The sequence below is a fragment of the Lichenostomus cassidix genome, chromosome 19 (assembly GCF_008360975.1).
Source record: "Lichenostomus cassidix isolate B80296 chromosome 19, HeHo_3.0, whole genome shotgun sequence".
NCBI classification, from domain to species: domain Eukaryota; kingdom Metazoa; phylum Chordata; class Aves; order Passeriformes; family Meliphagidae; genus Lichenostomus; species Lichenostomus cassidix.
The window spans coordinates 175,324-189,897 of NC_139499.1; the positions used below are offsets into that span (position 1 = coordinate 175,324).

General features: G+C 36.7%; 1 protein-coding gene across 1 annotated transcript in view; it reads left to right on the forward strand.

Annotated features, from left to right (window-relative positions):
* GTF2I (general transcription factor IIi) overlaps positions 1–14,574 on the forward strand; it is a 124,193-nt gene that overhangs the window by 39,550 nt on the left and 70,069 nt on the right. Inside the window, exons 4-11 of the mRNA XM_085078707.1 lie at positions 2,645–2,779; positions 3,129–3,312; positions 3,505–3,533; positions 4,556–4,604; positions 5,292–5,335; positions 6,393–6,413; positions 6,488–6,565; positions 13,460–13,516. Coding sequence (XP_084934833.1) covers positions 2,645–2,779; positions 3,129–3,312; positions 3,505–3,533; positions 4,556–4,604; positions 5,292–5,335; positions 6,393–6,413; positions 6,488–6,565; positions 13,460–13,516 — 597 coding nt within the window. The remainder of the gene's footprint in view (positions 1–2,644; positions 2,780–3,128; positions 3,313–3,504; positions 3,534–4,555; positions 4,605–5,291; positions 5,336–6,392; positions 6,414–6,487; positions 6,566–13,459; positions 13,517–14,574) is intronic.

Genomic DNA, 14,574 nt, shown 5'->3' on the forward strand with positions numbered 1-14,574 from the left:
CACATTCATATTCTTAAAATTACGTCTTGTTTTTCTCTCCAAAAAGGGAGGGATTGAAAGCCACCTGATTAAAAACCTTCCGATGTATTAAGCTGCCTTAACTGCCATGGGACCGACAGCTCTTTTGCTAGAGGAGTCCTGAGCTCTATCAACTTTGGATACCAGATAATTGTGCCAGCTTTTCTCTGCTTAGCATCTTATCTTCAGGTCTTTTTTTTTGAGAAAGTTTCAGTTAAGTAGATTGTTCGTCTACTAAAGCTTGATTTCTTCATTTCTTATTCTTTGGTGAGATGAGGACAGTGCTGGATTTGTCACTTGTCTGTGGTGTGACCCAGCAGGGTCCTGCTCCACGGGAGAAATGCATCCTGCCTCCTCTACCACTCTCTGTTTGATAGAATAGGGACAGCTGGGAGATTCCTTTTCCAGCTAAGTGGTATGCTGGACTGTCAGACCCAGAGGGAAGGATATTCTGAATAACCAAAACACTTGGATAGTAGAAGAAGATAAGAAACACGTAAGCATATATTGATTCTCAATTGAAAATGAGGGTTGTTGGGAGTTGTGTAGTTGTAATTCTGCTGAATCCAGAAGAGTAGCGAGACTAATTCTGCAGAATGCTCACAACTGTGCAGAATGCTCACAACTGTGCAGAATGCTATTCTTTTATCATAGAACCATTCCTCCCCATTTGTGAGCCATTTACCCTATAAATACCGCCCCCTCATCCCTCTTCTGCACCAGATCTTGTTGCATATATCCTAGGCATCCCCTCCCAACTGTAGCCTGAATCCTGCTTGGGGCTCCAGTAATTGTGGCAAGGGCTTTGGAAGAGCCTGTGAAGTTGTATAACCTCAAGGGTTCATGTGTCCATCAGTGCTGCTAGGAGGAATGAATGCCTGCTAGGTTTGATCAGTTGTGAAGGGCTGTTACAAATCTTGCTGCATTTGAAACTTGATCTTGCTTGTGAGTCATGGTTAAAATTGGCCAATGGATGTGGGAGAGATTAGGAGGCAGAGGCATAATGTGATCTTAAGAAAACACCTAAAAATCATGTAAAAAAACCAATAAGGGTTTGTCTTCTAATTAAGAAAGAAAATTTCTCTATCTTTCTGTCTGCTTTTCATTTTCGTATGAAGTGGGCAGTATTGTCATCTTAATTTTGTTTTGTTTTTTATTTTTAGAAAGTGGGTACACTTTCTGAAGCTGCTGGCAGTAAAGGCATTTTCAGTGAATCAGTTTCTTACATGGAAAAAAAACCACTCAAAAAGCTACATTCGATGTACCTGTAAATGGAGACTGGTGTATCTTATCCCAAGTCCACAGGCAAATCTTAAAAGCTGTCATTGATTAAGCACCTGTGTTGCAGGTATATAACAGTATCCCAGTTTTGCATTATTTTTCGTGTTCTGGTATGCCCTGTCATACTGCAGAGAAAGCAAACATTTCAGGCCTGAAGAGCTGGCAAGCTAAATGTCACATGGAGGTGTGTTTCCAGGGCATGAAGCAGATGTGTGATCTGTAGAGGAAGGACAAAATTCTCTTTGAAATGAAGATAAGAATTTTTAAGATAATAAATGTGGTTTTACTAAAGCATTGCTGCTTCAGCTCATTTCACAGCCCATTTGTAATCAGTTATTCAAACTGATGTTTGTTTTCTTGTGTCAGTGTAGAATTCTGATTCCAGCAGTCCTGGTGATGCACATCGCAGTGTTTCAGGCTTACTGCTGTGCTGGCTCGTGGTGAAGTCATGACACAGCTTCAGCACTGATCATGCTCTTGCACAAAGGAACACAGATCTCCCTTGCCTTTCCTTCCAGGTAGGCAAGCATATCTCTGTTGTTTGCCTCTGGTTTTGCTGGGTGATTCTCAGTAAATCTTAGCAAGAAGTGAATTATGAGAAAGGAAGGCTTCCACCTGAAACTGTTACTTCTGTTTGCTTTTTAATACTGGAAGTGTTCTTACTCTCTCAGTCCTTTTACAGTGACTTTTTCTTAGAGACTAGAACAAGATGTAGGGCTGAAATCTTCTCTGTTTTGCATGATGATGGCTTGTTTGCAGCTCCTCGTATTCAGCAGTAAGAGGTGTGTACTTAAAATGTCCTTTGAAAGAGACATGAGCTATCATGGCTAATTTCAGATCTCTTCTGTAAAAAGTTCTGCGAAGCACATACAGAATAAACATAATAGAATTGCTGCATAAGATGTCATGCACAGCACCAGAGAGCTATGGGACCCTTCACACTGGCATTTTACCTTTTTCCTGGTGACTCTGTTGGTCCTTTTTTTCTTGGCAATTTAGCACTTTATTTTTACTGTATTATCCTCTCCTGAGATTAATAGTGTTTTCTTCCTCTTCATGCCAAGAAAGCCTCCTTGGATGTGTCTCTTAATTTGTCATTCGTATTTTTCAGGGGGTGATATTTGCAAAGATTTAAGGAGGATATAATAATTCTGGTGTAAATTTAAATTTGCTCATTGCTTATGTACATAGATATGTGCATTTGCTTCTAAGACAAGTCCAGTCTTACAGTTTTCTGGCAGGAATCCTTCTTGAAAATCTATAGTCTTAACTGGAGGGACTAGGTACTGGCACTTTAAATAATTTACTGTTTTATGTCTGTTTTATTTTCATAAATAACTGCCAGGTGTTACAGAAGAGGTCAGGACTGCAGAACTGCAGAAAACAAAGACTATACCACCTGTAACCAGACCGACAGCGGATACCATGGAACTGGAGGCTCTCAGAAAGTCTGTGGAGGACTTCTTCTGCTTTTGCTATGGTGGGTGCACTAAATTCTTCTGAAGATCTGTTCTAGATTTCTAAATTTTTATTCCAGTTGGGAGAAAAAAAAATGCATGATCTTAGCCTTCCAACTACCCTGCTATTTTTAGAAACTTCTAGTAGCTGTTTCTTAAAAATACACATATAGTGATTGGTTTTCTTCTTGATGTGTTTTGTGGGATGTGATTTGAGATTATTGCACAAAGCATATTAGTGCCAGCAGTACTTGGTGTCCTGAGAAGATTTGCATCCACACTTTGCTTTTGCTCCCGTCCTATTCAAAGTTACAAAGTTTTATGAGGGACCAGTAGCCCTGAGGTCAAAACAACCTCCTCTTTTTTTTCTAGGCAAAGCTTTAGGAAAGTCAACGGTGGTACCTGTGCCATATGAAGACATTCAGAGGGACCAGTCTGTTGTGATAGTGCAGGGCCTGCCTGAAGGACTCACATTTAAACATCCGTCAAATTATGATGTTTCCACCCTGAAGTGGATTTTGGAAAACAAGTCAGAGATCTCATTTAGTATCAACAGGTTATTTGCTCTCTTTCTTGTGCTAGTGTGTCCAAATTGGTTTTGTACTTAAGTGAAATTAATTTTAATTTTTAATTAAATACACTGAAGACTGTTTCTTTTAAACAGGAATTCTCTCTGTAATGTACTCTACCAAGTAATTAACAATGTCTTTGCTAAAACAATGAGTTTTCTTTCCATATTTCCACACAGGCCTTTCCTAGAACCAAAGAAACACTTAGGTAAGTTAATGCTTATTCAAACTAAACAGAAAAAGACTGGAATTTGAGTTCAGATAGCAATATACTTAGAACATTCGGTCATGTCAATAAATCGGCAAACTGTGCAGAAATTTCTAGACTGTGAGTTGTCTTACTTATGGAGCGATAATCTTTTCCTTTATGTGTTCTGCTAGGAGCAACTCATTAGAAATTAAATTTATTCTATTTCATTCTTTGTCTTGATTAAGTTCATTCATTGTCCTTATACTGAATTTAAATATAATGTGAATTGTATAGTATCCTAGGGGAAGGAGAAGTGAACTTATGAAGGACTGCATTCAGTTTTAGAAGGTGCCAAGACTTTCCAGTGCTTGTGTCCCACTACTCAGCTGATTTTGGCATTTATATCCAATTTTAAAAGTAATTTAATCTTCTGAAGTGGCTAGGTGTTGTAGTTCCTATGAAAGCCTCTATGTATTAAAAATTCTGCGCTAGAGTGAGTTTTGTAAAACCCTAAAAAGATTCACTTCTAGCTTAGGAGAAATCCGTTCTCCTGTTCCTTTCATGATATCATGTTGCTTTACTTGATAAATGCATAAGTGTGAGGATTTGTTTTATGAAAGTGATGAAGCAATCTCTGTAGGAATGTAGTCAAAAAAGAAAAGTTTAATTTCTCAGGTGAAAGAGCCAAAAGTTGGTGCTTGATTTGTAAAATTAGAGATGTGTTGCCTATGCTCAGGTAGAAGATTAGAGATGGAAAATTACAGATTTTCTGGTAATAATACAGTTCTATCAAAAATACTAGATAGGTTCTCAGCGTGGTAAGTGACATTCTAAAAATGCAAGCTGTTTGTGTCTAGGTACAGTTTGACGGGATGTTTCATTATCTGTGAATAAGGAAAATATGCACATATGCCTGTAAAATGGGAACAGTTTTTTTGCTTTGTGAAATCAGTGTTACATTGAAAATGTATTTACATTGAAAATTTGTGTTTAAAGTAAATGGAGTACAGGAAAATAAAATATTGTCTTTTAACTTTCAGGAGCTGATATGACAGATCCTTCACATTCAATTATACCTCCATGTGGAAGGTGAATTTCAAATAATGTAGAATTTTTTTTAAACAAATACCTATTTTCATGTGGTTATCTTTGTCTTAATGTGCTTTTTCTGCCCAGATGACCTCTGAATAACTTTTGCTTGCTTGTTACTATAAAAAGCATGAAGCTTAATCTTCCCTTTCTTTTCATCATTATTTGTCAGGAAATTGTTACAAGTTAAACAAATGACTAAATTTCTCCTCGGTTTAATTAGCCCAATGGGTGTTCTTAATTCACAGTCTGTTAGTCAGGACTAAGTTTGCCATGCTTTATAGTAGAGCAGTGAGGGAGAACAGATGTAATGTTGCTTCCTTGACCCTTCTCAATTTGAAAAAATGATTTTTTAAAAAATTAGTAAATGAAGATACTATATCTGTATATCTGCTACATCAGAAATTTGTTAATGTGAAAACAGGGATCACTTTTGTGCTTCTGTGTTTGCTTCTCATTAAATGCTAAACATGATTTGAATATTGTATGCCTAAAAAAAAGTAGGAATAGGAGATTGCTGGAAATTCCCCTGTGATAAATCAGGTAAGCCAGTATGCTTTTATTTTTGTTGGAAGAAAATCTGAGGGATTGATTTTACTTAACAAGCTATAAAGCTTGAAGAACTTCCCAGAAATCTAAGGTTTGTTTTTAATAATGTCATTCTGTTTTACTTGTTTATTTTTATAGTTATCCTCCTGTTAAAGTGAAAACAGAACCAAGCAAGGATTCTGGTACGTTCAAAATTTTGCCTTAATTTGCAGCAAAACCAAAAAAAGGTCAGATTCTATTCAGAACACTGAACTTAAGCAAAGATAGAATGCTGAGCTTGAGTTTTTATCAGATACTGAACCCCAGCCAAATTCTTCCATTTCAAGAGGGAGGAAATTTGTAATACATTGTAGACTGAATTTATCTTCACGTAATTTAGAGAAGAAGAAATTCCTCTGTTTTGGGTTTCTTTTCTTATTCAAGATGTCTTTGTCCCTAATAGGAAGCAAAAGCTTGGTTTATTTGTTAATATTCCTAAAATATTGAAAATTAATAAATGTCCATTCTCTAGCCAAAATAGAGATAAAAAATTAATAAATAAAGAGATGTGTTAATTGTTATTAAAAAATTGCCAAAGCATTCCTAAATTGCTCTGCAGGTAGCAGATGGTTCCCCAAGGTACTGTGGTCTGTGGCAGAGTAATGCTTAAGTGTACTGTGAGGTAAAGGCGTGGATAATCCCATTAAAGCCAATTAGGCAGCAGGTGTGCTGGGAGATAAACTGGTGACTTTCCCTTTCGCTGGGTTGGGCTGCACTGCTCACTTTCCAATTAGAATTACATTTTTATATGTAGTCCAGCTTTTTGCTCTTGTTCTTTATGCCTCACAACTTTAAATTTGTGGTTTAGGAGCCCTTCATGAGTAATGTTCAGCTTGACATATGCAAAGGGTTAACTTGAAGTTTTTGTCAAGTCAGTCCCAGACTCTTCCCAGTGCTGCTTTCTAGGCATTTGAAGTAATTCTCGCAGATGAGTGAGAAGGAGCTTTTCCAGGACTTTCAACACGAGTGATAAAATATTTTTTTTTTCCTGTGGTAGCATGCAAAGAGGAAGGAGCCCATCTTTTAAATATTCTTCAGATCTGAGGTAGCATCTGTAGGGAAGCCTAGTTTGTGGGGAAGTGTTTAATCCTGGATCCTTTCTGGGGTGACCAAAGTGAAATGTAGGAAACCTGCAGGTCACTTTGTTGCCATTGTTTTAGCTTAACAAATGTGTAATGTCTTTTTTTTTTTTTTTTTCAGTAGAGACCAGCGAGGCTCTTGGTGGGTGCTTTTGTTTGTTTTAAGAATCTGCTTATTACTAGCTTCCATATTTGATTCCTTTGTTGCTTCTACAGGAATCTCTTCAAAAATGTCAACAGTAACAATGAAGCAGGAAACAGAGGATCCTAACTACTATCAATTTAATACTCCAGGTAATGATACTAATTTTTATATGTGTTTATCTCATGAAAGGATTGGTTGCCTAAGTGTTGATCTCTCTATTGCCTCTCTTTTTACTGATTTTGGTCATTAAACATGCAATTACTTATCTCTGTTAGGATATAAAATTTCCATGCTGCCTATCACTTAAAGTTATTCTGAAGAATAACAAAAGAGATAAAGAACGACTTAATCCAAGCCCATATGTATGTGTTTGGTCTGAAGGAGAAGTTCCAGGACTCTTTTGAACTGCTTGATGTATTTTTCTGAGGGCTTAGTGTGCAGACTCTATAACTGCAATGACTTTGTTAAATGGGAAGTAAATCTTTATAGTGATGCTCTCTAGAGCACTGCTTGAATTTTTTCTTTAGTTTAAAGTTTCAGTAACCTTTATACACTGTACATCATAGAATAAGCCATTCTATGATCCTATGATTTGGAGTGTATCAATCACTTCTCTTGTGTGGAATGACCAATATATGTCAAAATTGTATTGAAAGGCTTATTTATTTAGACAAAGCATAACGATATTTATGAGATCCATGGCTCAGCCTCTATGTATGTTTTAAGTTGTTTCCCAGTTACTGCGCCTCGTGTCTGTGTACCCAGTTAACACACTGACCTCACCTAGGAGTGGAAAATAGAAATTGTTATTTCTTTATGTTGAAATGAACAGTAATTAAGAAGTTGTGATTATAAATGGCAATATAAAATAGCTAAACCCTTAAATTTATAATTTCAACCTGTGTGTATTTGTCATCAGGTTAATTAATAATACAAAGAAACATGGGCAAGCTGCCACACATCTCTCAATGATAGTTACATGCTCAACAATGAAGTGCAAAACAGCACATCCCTTCATTTTGTAATACTATATATTATTGAGATAACATTTTTATGTGTGTTCAGACATGAAGATTCTTGAGATTATTTTCTAATGTGCTTTAATAACTAACTATGGGATTGTGGAATCAATATTTTCATCCTGGCATATCTCAAGTAACATATAAGCATCATTCAGAGAGATTTCAGCCATAGCAAAATGTCACCCACTCAGTGCAGAACTGGAAAGGTGTTAGGATTATCTGCTCTTCATATGTGCCTAGCCTTGGAGGATGAGGGGTTTACAGGTATGATTTAATGTAGTAAAAGTAGATACTGATTTGAAGACAACCTAATCATTGTTCCTTTGAAAGCCAAATCTTCTCATCATTTTGCTTTTCACCCCATCAGTGTTTTGCATTTCATGCATAAAAATTATGTCAGAATTGGGCGAAGAGCCCACTGTGTAACTCAGTGCTGTCTGACGAGAGTCTGCACTGAAATCACTTCTTTACAAAATAGTATCCATTGCACTGCAGTGCGTTTGTCTGAGCTGAAAAATCTGAGTTATGCAATATGCTTCCAGAGTGAAGTTTAAGCACATTTGATGGAGGGGATTTCTGCTGTCATTCACAGAACTCTAAATTTAAATCTTCTGATTGCTGAAAAACAATAGATATCTCTTTCTGATAAAGTGGTTCTCGATTAATAACTCTCCCTCTCCACCTGCAGTGCAGTTCTCCGAAATTACATTTTGTTAATATTAGTTAAGATTCAGACAAGACTGAGTGTATTGGTAGAAGTGATGGTGTGCTGTGAGTTAAAAGAGATATTTCCTCTTTCATGTCATGTCATGCTGACTTGACTAGTAAAGCAACTTCCTCGTAATTTTTCGAGTATCTACCACTCTGATTCAAGCCAAAGGCTGTCCAAACTGTAGAGTGCCATAAATTCTGGAGTCATGTAGGTACTTGTGTGTGGGTGGTGGTGCTGTACAAGAAGTGAACCTTAGAAAAGTGCAGTTATTCTGAGGGGTGTTCCTGAGGAATGATATAGTCTGCCCCAGCATTGCCTTTGGAGAGATGTGCTACAAAATAAAGAAAATAGATCAGGTAGTAGATTTTGCTAAAAATAACCCATAGCAAAAGCCATGCTTATCCATTTCTGAGAAGAAACAACTTAACTGTTAGAGAATAGCAATCTTCTAGGGCTTCCTGGAGAAAATTATTTACTGATAAAATTTCATGGTTATGTTCTTTCTTTGAGTGCGTCCTCTCAAAGATCTGTAATGCTGGTCAAAGTGCTGTGTGCCTGGGTAGCACATGAACTCTTCCTGTCAATCAGACAGGGAAAGTTATTTCTGTGGGTGGATGTTCTTTTCATCTCGGTAGTAGGTTGCACCATTTGGATGTTGCCATGAGTTAATACTGAACTACTAAATTCAGAATTGTTTTAGCAATACACAGTAAGAAGACTGAGAAACAGGGACTTCAGCCATCTAAAACTTCATGTGGGTGTTTCGACAGAGTATAAGGGGCAGTTTTCTGTCTGTGGGCACTAGCAGTATGGCAGCGGGTGGTTTTTTCCGGTGTCCAGGACAAATGTGAAACTTGGGGGAGACCAAAGACAGCCTGTTCTGGAAGAAAGGTCCAGATTTTGATGATTGACTAAATGAAGAAAAGGACTGAGCAGTGCTCATCAGGACTAAATGACACATCCCGAAGCATTCCAGCTATCTTAGTTAATATTCCTGCATATGCCTTTTTTGTAAGTACCAGTTATTATGGCTCTTATGAAAAAAAACATAACTTAAAATGCTGTTTCTTGGTTTAGTGGTTTAAATATAATTTACTATTTTTACTAGAAACTAACAAATTAAATAACATCTCTCCAGAGTCAGATGTATTTTCAGATTTGAGAATACCCCATTTGTCCTGTATAAAAGCAAACCTTTGGGGCTCAAAAGTGTAGCACTTGCAGAGTGAGTGCTGAGTGCTCTGTGCTTCATCAGCACAGGGTAAAGCACAGCTTTTTGGAGGCACAGCCCATACAGAACTGAATTATTTGCTGACCAAGGACCAAACACTTTGTGAAGGTGGCATGTTATCCTGTAAATTTTGTTGATGTAGGTCTTCGCTACCACTGATGCCTTGACGTTAAAATGAAGAAAAATGGAAGCAGAAGGAAAAGACTGTAAACAGTCTGTCCTATGAATTGGCTGATTCAGTTTATAAAACACCTAGAAGTGAGTAAAAACTGCCTAGCAGCTTTTCTCTTTAAAACACCATGTAGTTGTACAGTGCTGTCAGTTTTGGAATTTCTGACAATGTTAGTGAGGCAGTTAAAATTTAGGGCATTCATCCAAACCCAAATGAAAATGTCTTCTTCTAGAAAGAAAAAGTTCACAATGGGAATGTAAACTTTGCATTCATTCTCACTCTGAAACCTTAAAAGTAATAAATGTCTTTTAGTATGTTTCTAGCAAGAAAATATTTCTCTTTCGGTGATCTCTCAAAATACTAGAAGTAATGTACATTTTAATGGAACTAAAGCCGTGAAGCTAGGCTGGCATGTAAGGCTGAGTATGCAGACATTATCTTGAACCAAGAAATACCAGAAAATATATGGAGCACAATGTTGTGCTTCTGAAGGGAATCCCATCTAGTTCACATTGCTACTATATGGGTAGCCAAGAAAAAGCCCGGAAAAGTGAGCATTGCTGGCAATGCTTATTCATGAGGTGATAAATCCATTCCTTCTGCCAAGTGGCACAGGTTTGGCCATGTAGAGTTAGGACATTAGGACATAATCCATTAGAAACTGAGGCTGAGAGGTTTAGAATCAGTGTAAGTGGTGTGTGGATGGGTAGGCAGAAAGAATATCTGTGACAGTTCAGGGAATGACATCTACTCTTGTTTTTAAAGGAATTGTTAGAATGTGAAAAATCACCTATTTGTAACAGGCATTTCAGGAGTTTCAGTTTATGCCAACAGCCAAGCCTCTTACAGAGGTTCCACTGCACTGCTGAATCCCATCCCAAGCACATACTTTGGGTGCAGTGATCTGTCAGGTATTTATCTGCTCATGAAAGACCAAGTTTTGGTCTGAGGGTTAAAGAATTCCCAAGTGTCTGTGTTGTGTAGCAGAACTGGCTGTTAACTGAAGAGCCTACCTCTGCTTTCTCCGGTTCAAGGTGAAACTGCTTAGTTCTGCCTACAGATCTGAAGTTCAGGTTCCAAGACATAACTGTACTGAAAGATTTTACTTCTAAGGTGTCCTGTAGTTTTAGTAATTAAATTAAATTAAATTAATTAAATTAATTAAATTAAATTAATTAAATTAACCCACTTCTGTGTCCATCCTTCCTCCTACATCCTAACTTTTGCAGTAGAATTTAGCTCTTCTCTCTTGAGTTATCTTATTTTTCTATTTTGTGATTTTTCTTATATCTTAATTTATGAATGGAACTTCTTTTGATCTGATTACCACGGTACTTGATTTTTGCTTTCCTTGGTTATGTCCTGTCTGTGTATTTCTGTCTGTTATGTGCATGAATGCAGTAAAATGGAAATGTATCTGTTTTTATTAATATCTCTTGGTGGTAGAACTCTTTTAAATTTAGTTTTCTAGTCTTTACTGCATTAAGATAGCAGAATATATTGTTTGACACTTTTTAATTTCTGAAACAATTTTTTCATACTGCTTTTTCCTCTGTCCAAGCTTCATAATATGAAAAAAAGGTTCAAGTTCCATGAAGTAATCTGTGTTGGTCACTTAAAAAAAGAAAACTAATGGTTTTACTACTTGTACTGTAGTTTTTATCAATATTAAAGATTAAAGGACTGAATTCTCTCTGCTTAATCCCAAGGACTGTAAGTCTATTAAGTTCATATTTTTAACTAGAGAAATATTTCTTGATGTTTGAATGTGTGAAAGACTACTGTTTTTCCTTTTTTTATCTGTGTCATGACAGTGGACTCAAGGCTGACACACTCCATGGTGGCAAGCATCAGCAGTTTATTAGCCTTGGTACACCTTTTTATACCCTTTCTTTACATACATAACAGGTGTTTCTTATTACATTACAGTTAGTTAGTAAACTATCCACAGGTGCCTTTTCTAATTCACAGGTGCCACATTCTCTGCTTCATTCTCTAACAAAGCTGTTTATCTCACTTGTTTAGGGGTACAGCTGTAACTTATTTAGATCTAGGCTGCTCTCAGCCTTTTCCTATCTTGCTACAGTGTCACAGTATGTATTTGGCACAAAGATAATGCAATATAGAGAATACTGCAGAATATGTAGGCAAAACAATCCTGTCAGGTTTTCCAAATTAAGGAATAAACGGGAAACTACATGCATATTTTGAGATATGTGGTTATAGTGGGATGCATACTTCTGTGTGTCAGTGCCTTATGAAACATAGTAATTGCATGTTCACAGTTCTTAGGAAATGACAAACCTGACTGGCTGCATCTGCTGAATATGCTAATTTAAATAAAAACAAATTTAGTCCATGGAGACATTTTCAGCACACCCAGGGGGATTGTGTTCTATTCCCACTCACCCCTAACAGCTGCAGATCACACTATTGGTATGAGAGCTCTTTCTGGTGAGGCCTGAAGGATCACCAGTGTCTCTGGCTCTGCCTTACTCCTTTTGCTCCCCTTTTTTTCTATGGACTATGGTCTCAGCTGTGCCAACATCAGCCTTTGTGGAACTGTGTTTTAAATCTAGTCAGGGAGCTCCTCTGAAGTAAACAGATAAATACTTTCTTTAGAAAGGGGAACACCTTCCCCCAGCAAGGAAAAGTGGCAGGAGCAGATCTAGGCAGCACTTGCTTAAAGAAATGTGTGTAAAACAAAGAATCTTGCATAGGTTCCTCACTTGAAATGCTGTTCATTTTAAATCTCTTTGAAAATCTGAATAATCAATTAGGCAGAACTGTTCACATTAGCATTATTTCAACCTCCTAATTACCATTATTTTCTTTAATACTTGAATATTCACCTATTTGATGCTGTGTGTGTACTTTCAGTTGACAGAAATACTTATGAAATCTGATTGTGACAATAGTCTTTTCTGTATTATCTTTCTTACTGTGCAGATGAAATAGAGTTTAGAATATTTCATTGCCTTACTAATTAACAGTAGCTTTTCTCTTGTGAAGCTATTAATACTCTTGCTGATATCCTGATGAACCTACCTCTAAACAAGTCTAAATTTCTAGTCAGCTATATGATCTTCTGCAGATTGCTTTTGCAAATGAACACAGAAATTATTTGATTTGCACAAAATAATTAGTCCAAATCTGTCAGTTTCAGTTACTCCTATTTGCCAAACATAGGCAAGTTTTCCATACTTGTGCTATTTCTGTGGTTTAGAATGACCACAGAGTTGCTCGTGCTGTAAGCAGCTCACCCTTCCAGCGTAGCTGCAGGAGAGCCAGAGCATTAAGCAGTAGGATTTTCGGAGTGCTCATTTAATCTGTTAGGTGTAGCTTCTGTGCTGCCTTCTGCACCTATCTTTTTTACCTGTTTGTCTGTAGTCTTCAAAAGAGCTGTTATAATGAAAAGCAAGCACCCTTTGAGTGTCATAAATTACTTTAATCCCTGTGAAATTATGTGTTTAATGTAGGTAGAAATTTTAAAGTCAAAGACTACTCCTTAGGAATCTAAATTTGAACAAACAGGAAAAAGATCTAGCTCATTAAAACATCATTAAATAATGGCAGAAGCATCAATATTTCATTTTTAAAAATCAGTTTATTAAAACAAAAACAGTTAAAAGCCTGCTGTTCTACATGTCTCTCTGACTGTTCAGTAGTCCAAGAAATGCATAATGCTGCCAGTAGTCACATTTTTATTCTGTTGAACCCAGTAAGTAAGGATTTATAAATATTTAATATTTAACACAGTCTTTCCAAAGTTCAACATTAATGAAAGTAAGAAGTAAGCACATAAAATATGAAATGAAGAGTATTTTGGCAAATTCCTTTATGGGCTGGAAATATGTGTTTCTTATGAGACACCCTTAAAAAACTGTTTTCTCTCCTCTTAAGCAGGTCCTTCCAAAACATCAGAGATAGATGAAAAAACTGCTCCTGGAAAAAGTTACACAGGTAGATCTTTTGCTTGTATTTTTCTTCACATCTGTTTTGGAAATTAATTGTGTGAATTTTCTTTTTCACAGCTTTGCTACTTGATTTGCTATAAAACTGGGGGTATTGGAACTCAAACATGAACAGAAATCAAAATTTCAGTTGCTTTATTTTCCAGCTGTACAAGTACAGAGACATGTAGGTGGGAACTTCATTTCTTCCTTTTCTAAATTCAAAGAGAAGCATCAGGTTGATCACTCTAAAACACTAGTGATTTGTGTGAATTGGTATGTTTCTCAAGAAATGCGGTCTGTTTTATAATGGCTTATGAAGTTTAAGAAAGCTCTGCTTTATAAATTGTGAGTGCTACTTAATCATTACTTTGAGTTCAGTGTGAGGTGAAGGAGCACATAAAGAAAAAAACTAATGTAAACGCTATATTTAGTGGAAGCTGTTCCTTATGGAAACTCCGTAATAGCAGAAATACACTTATGAAAAGGGTGTGCCATTTTTTTCAAGTTCTTACAGTTCACATTAAAAATACTGGTTTACTAGCAAAGACTAGAAAATACTAACATGCATTTAAGCCCATGAGTTTTGTAACAGGTTTAGAATGTTCCTGCCACCATGAATTCCTAAGATGCAAAACCTGAGCCTTCTAAAGTGTTGTCCATATGAACATAATAATTCTGGAAATTCTCCTGTGAATATCCTTATATTGAATACTCAGTGCTAAAAGTTTCTTTGTATTTTTACTGTGATATACTTTTACTTTATATTTTCAAAGGAAACCACCAGTATGGTGTCATGCTCCAGCTTACAGAGATGTGAAAGGAGATACTGTTCAAAATGCACAAGCACAGCTTTTCTCTGCCGGAATAACTAAAATACGTTCCTTCTCACACTGCTACTTAATTTTGACATAGTTTCTGATGCTATTAGCTTCGCTTTCTTAAACTGTCTTACAGTTTAATATAAATTGCTCTTTCTCTCACAGGCCCAATTGATTGGCCTAAACCTGTTGGTTTTGTTGGTGCACACTGCCCCAACAAAAGCATTGTGATCATGAGTTTCCCTCC